Source organism: Cynoglossus semilaevis, chromosome 1 (genome assembly GCF_000523025.1).
Source record: "Cynoglossus semilaevis isolate Cse_v1.0 chromosome 1, Cse_v1.0, whole genome shotgun sequence".
NCBI lineage: Eukaryota > Metazoa > Chordata > Actinopteri > Pleuronectiformes > Cynoglossidae > Cynoglossus > Cynoglossus semilaevis.
The window spans coordinates 15,753,540-15,758,614 of record NC_024307.1 but is presented as its reverse complement, the minus strand read 5'-3'; the positions used below and the strand labels follow the sequence as shown (position 1 = coordinate 15,758,614).

General features: G+C 38.6%; 2 protein-coding genes across 4 annotated transcripts in view; one reads left to right on the top strand and one right to left on the bottom strand.

The window, feature by feature from the left end:
* ccdc177 (coiled-coil domain containing 177) overlaps positions 1-5,075 on the top strand; it is a 100,848-nt gene that overhangs the window by 19,182 nt on the left and 76,591 nt on the right. The gene's annotated exons all lie outside the window — the stretch shown is intronic.
* On the bottom strand, positions 2,397-3,675 carry LOC112487105 (uncharacterized). Its single transcript, XM_025056239.1, has 3 exons — positions 3,405-3,675; positions 2,775-3,303; positions 2,397-2,614 (listed from the first exon to the last, which is right to left on the bottom strand). The coding sequence occupies exons 1-3, from the start codon at positions 3,460-3,462 to the stop codon at positions 2,539-2,541; spliced, it is 663 nt and encodes a 220-aa protein (XP_024912007.1). The 5' UTR covers positions 3,463-3,675; the 3' UTR covers positions 2,397-2,538.

Below are 5,075 nucleotides of genomic sequence, written 5' to 3'. Positions count from 1 at the left end.
CTTATTCTTTATTTAGTTGTGTTTTTAATTTAGGTCTTAATGGGAAAGATAGTTAATGTAAAATTCCTCAGGTTATAAGGCCAAAGATTTGTTTTGTCCTGGCTTGAACTCATCTCTTAGCAGTTCTTTCTGTAGCATGTACTGTAACTTAGACCCACCATCTGTGGAAGGGACATTTTGTTCAACTGTGCAGCTTTCTTTCCTCAGTGTGCCCCACTTGATGCACAGTAATAAACAGCACTGTGCTGTTTTGCTGCAGGTTGCAGTACAAGGGAGATGGTGACTCCTCTGAAACTGAATTTTGCAGAAATGTTAAAGTACTTGCTGAATGTCTCGTGCATTCTGACAGTGTGAAAGTCTATGTCCCCAATGACTTTCATGGTCTTGTCCCCTGGTGAGTGCTGGTACCAAAGAAAATACAAAATGTCATTTCTGGTAGGGATGCATAAAACCTGCACCTTCTCGCCAGGAGTTCTTAAAAGATCAGGTACCTGCTGATGTTCACCCAGACAAACCGCTAGAAAAAAGAAAACATAGATGTTATTTCAAGGACAAATTATTATTGTTAAAAATCATTTGAGTACCAACTAGAATTCAAGATATTTTTACCTGTTAGTACGTAGGGAATCAAAAACAGTTTCTTTGTGGTTTCCTCCTTAATAAGGTTAGTCAACATGTCTGATATGATTTTCATTTATTTATTTTTGTCAGATTCTGTCTATGCGAGCTCAGGCTTTTTCACTTGGCAACAGCAGAACTGACGCAGACAAAGACAGGAGAGGGAGGGTGTCTGTTCTGCATGTTCATTATCAGACCTTGATCAGCTGAAGGGGTTTTTGTTTCAAAGGTGACAACTTAATGACACTGTGGTGCACAGTAGTAAATTGCACTGTGGTGTTTCTTTGCATAGTTAATTAACAGTGAGACATTTGATCCAAAGTCCTGGTTAAAACTTCCAGAGATATTGAAGTCCTTTTTGTAAGGTTCCTCTATCCTGATGATGTCAAAGTCCATTTCTCCAATTAATTTCAAACCTGGGTCTCTGGGTAAATCCTGGAACCACTGTAAAATCACAGCATTCTTCTGTTGGTGGAAACAGAAAATCTGTACCCTATCACCAGGATTTTTGAAGAGGTCAGCCGTCACCTGATCTATTTCAAAACTATGAATACCTGGACAACAAGAAACAACATCAGTTATAGAAAAACATTTCCACATTTTTTCAGTTTTTTGAATGACATGATAAATTAAAATATAAAAAGTTGTTACTGGTCAAACTGTAGCAAAATAGAAAAAATGACACTTTGGCTCCTTCATCAGTAAACCTGGGCTGCATTTTTTTTTAGAAGTATTTCTCTGTTCAGGTCACACTGACTCTTGGCATCAATGATATTAACAGTTGACTTGCCCTTTAACAGGTAAGGGAGGGTTTTCTGTCATAGCAACTGTAAGCTATTGTATTGATTGGAGCACAGATCACCAACCAACGAGCACAAAATATTCATGATGTTTAGCCACAAGGGGAACAGAGTTATCAAACAGGAGGGAAGAGAATTAAAACAAACAATCATTAAAATTCTGTATTTCATTGTGTGGTTTAAAACCATGGAATTGTATGAACCATTGTTTAAAAGTGTGGAAACAAATGAACAAACAAACAAAAAAAACAACAAAAAAAAAAATTGAAGAACCTATTTTGATGGTATAAAGGGATGAGATTATTAACTTATCACCTTATTGACAATATATTATTGTAGTTATTATTTTGATTCAGTGTCCATTTATTTTCTTCAATTTTGTTAAATTTAAATTGGTTTTCTTTATTTTTTTATAATTTTTGTCATTTTTCATTCATTTTTAGTTTATTTCTAAATGACGCATATGTTTCATGTTAATATAACAAAAACTATTACTATTATCAAAGTAGTATTAGTATAAATAATGTGTCATTGAACTATGATAAACATACAATATAAATATGGTAGAAGGGATGGGGTTTGATAAGTGATCATCTGATCATGTGCTAACTTGTAAATGTGTAAATAGTTGCTTTCTTTCTCTCATTGTTCTTTCCAAATAAATTCTCAAAGTTTTGGAGTCAGAACTAGAATTATAATATAAATATATATAAAAACCCTCCTCTCTACTCTGTTATACTGCTCTTTCAGACCTATACTGTTTTATTATTTCTGGATTTGCAGCTCCACCTACTGGAGAGATGTAAAATGTAAAGCCCCCCTTTACATCATTAGCTGATATTTAATGGCAGCATCAGTTTTTGTTAAGCAGACCTTACGTCTTACATCACTGTGTTTACTCACAGCACAAAAATATGTGCCGCTGTCTTCTGGCTTCAAGTTTCTCACAGTTAAAGCTCCAGTCTCCACGGTGTCTTTGACGGCCGTGTACTTGGCTTTATTTACTTCTTTTCCATAATCTGTCTGTCCTCTGTAAATCGTGTAGACAACTAGGGTCATGGTCTGCCCGGGAGGCTGTCTGTACCAGTACATCTGGGTGTGACCCGCATCTCTGTTGTGGCTACAGTTCATCTCTACTGAACCGGAGACAGAACTCCAACCTATGGCAGGGTGTTGGGTCACATACTGGCAGTGAACTGTGTAGAGAAATCCAACATTTAATCATATTTTTACTCAGGTAACTATCTCTTTGTGCGTCTAGACTATTCTATTCCAATCCATTCTGATATTAAACTACGTATCCTTTTGGAAATACAGAAAAGACTCTCACACTGCAGATGATTATTGTTCATTTACCTTGAAACCCCAGGGATAAGAGAGTGATAATGATGACACGTTGGGCCATTGGAATAACTCCAGCAGAAATGATCACTGAGTGTTAAAGCAAGACCTATGTGATCAGAGGGGTGGAGACGTGACATCATCAACTTTGGGTACTGTGGTGTGAATGGTTTTTGACTGATGACTAGGGTGTGATGATGAGGATTTTGTACTGAGGAGCAGTGATGTGTGACACTGTGTAAACTAGCAGCACAGAAGTAAACTGCACTGTCTTTCAGCTCCAGTGCTTCAGTGGTTAAAGTGCAGTTCTCCCCTTTGTTAGCACCTCCATTCATTTTGACTCCAGCTCCAGTCTCTGGGTTGGCAGTGTTACCTACCATATATCCCAGATACCTCAGTTGTCCATCGTCTGACTGTTTGTACCAGAGGATTCTGTTATAACTGTCAATACTATGTGAACAGATGATTTCAGCAGTTTCATTTTTGTCTTTGTTCTTGTACATGTCAGCTGGAGTCTGGCGCACTTTATCACTTAGAGAGGAACCTGTGGAGAAGAATCATTAAAGACTATCAATATTCAAGCAGTGATTAAAAGTTGTAGCATCTTTTACATTTCATTTTAAAAAGTGATGATCATGGATTTACCTGAAACCAGAACAGTGTTAGTGATCACACACAGTAGAACAGGAAGCAGGAGACTCATGTTGTCAGTTTCTCTGGATGTTTGTTGGTTGTTTATTTGTTGTTGTTGCTTCAGGTCATTGTCATCAGTGCCTCAGCCTTTACAGCGATGACATTCAACAACTGATACAAGTGACAATTCCAATCATGAGAAAGACTTGTGTAGCTGGGTGGAGTTGTGGGTGTTAACGTGTACCTTCAGTTTGACACACTGTTGGTATTGAACGACATCATTATATGTTACTGCCACCTAATGGATATAAGGAGCAGAGTCTGATGACTGATGACTAGAGTGTGATGATGAGGTTTTTGTACTGAGGAGCAGTGATGTGTGACACTGTGTAAACTAGCAGCACAGAAGTAAACTGCACTGTCTTTCAGCTCCAGTGCTTCAGTGGTTAAAGTGCAGTTCTTCCCTTTGTTAGCATCTCCATTCATTTTGACTCCAGCTCCAGTCTCTGGGGTGGCAGTCTTTCCATACATATATCCCAGATACCTCAGTTGTCCATCATCTGACTGTTTGTACCAGAGGATTCTGTTATAACTGTCAATACTATGTGAACAGATGATTTCAGCAGTTTCATTTTTGTCTTTGTTCTTGTACATGTCAGCTGGAGTCTGGTGCACTTTATCACTTAGAGAGGAACCTGTGGAGAAGAATCATTAAAGACTATCAATATTCAAGCAGTGATTAAAAGTTGTAGCATCTTTTACATTTCATTTTAAAAAGTGATGATCATGGATTTACCTGAAACCAGAACAGTGTTAGTGATCACACACAGTAGAACAGGAAGCAGGAGACTCATGTTGTCAGTTTCTCTGGATGTTTGTTGGTTGTTTATTTGTTGTTGTTGCTTCAGGTCATTGTCATCAGTGCCTCAGCCTTTACAGCGATGACATTCAACAACTGATACAAGTGACAATTCCAATCATGAGAAAGACTTGTGTAGTTGGGTGGAGTTGTGGGTGTTAACGTGTACCTTCAGTTTGACACACTGTTGGTATTGAACAACATCAATATATGTTACTGCCACCTAATGGAAGCAAGGAGCCACTGTAAGAGGTCATAGTCTGATGAAATAAATGCTAAGAGCGACCTCCTGCTGTAAACTTTGACGAGTAAAGTTATCAATATGTAGTTGGGTTCTGGTTACTGTGACCTAATGTAGATCTTTATTCATATACTGCCATCTTGTAGATGTAAGAACCATGAGTTAGAGTCTGGGGAGAGAATGAGGTTTTTGTACTGAGGAGCAGTGATGTGTGACACTGTGTAAACTAGCAGCACAGAAGTAAACTGCACTGTCTTTCAGCTCCAGTGCTTCAGTGGTTAAAGTGCAGTTCTCCCCTTTGTTAGCACCTCCATTCATTTTGACTCCAGCTCCAGTCTCTGGGGTGGCAGTCTTTCCATACATATATCCCAGATACTTCTATAAGGAGCAGAGTCTGATGACTGATGACTAGGGTGTGATGATGAGGTTTTTGTACTGAGGAGCAGTGATGTGTGACACTGTGTAAACTAGCAGCACAGAAGTAAACTGCACTGTCTTTCAGCTCCAGTGCTTCAGTGGTTAAAGTGCAGTTCTCCCCTTTGTTAGCACCTCCATTCATTTTGACTCCAGCTCCAGTCTCTGG

Bases quoted from the DNA above. Each gene is read 5' to 3' on its own strand.
- LOC112487105 (XM_025056239.1), bottom strand. From the start codon at position 3,462: ATGAGTCTCCTGCTTCCTGTTCTACTGTGTGTGATCACTAACACTGTT. The intron at 3,304-3,404 runs GTAAATCCATGA...TCTTCTCCACAG, and splicing joins TAACACTGTTCTGGTTTCAG to GTTCCTCTCTAAGTGATAAA. The intron at 2,615-2,774 runs GTAAATGAACAA...TTCTCTACACAG, and splicing joins CTTATCCCTGGGGTTTCAAG to TTCACTGCCAGTATGTGACC.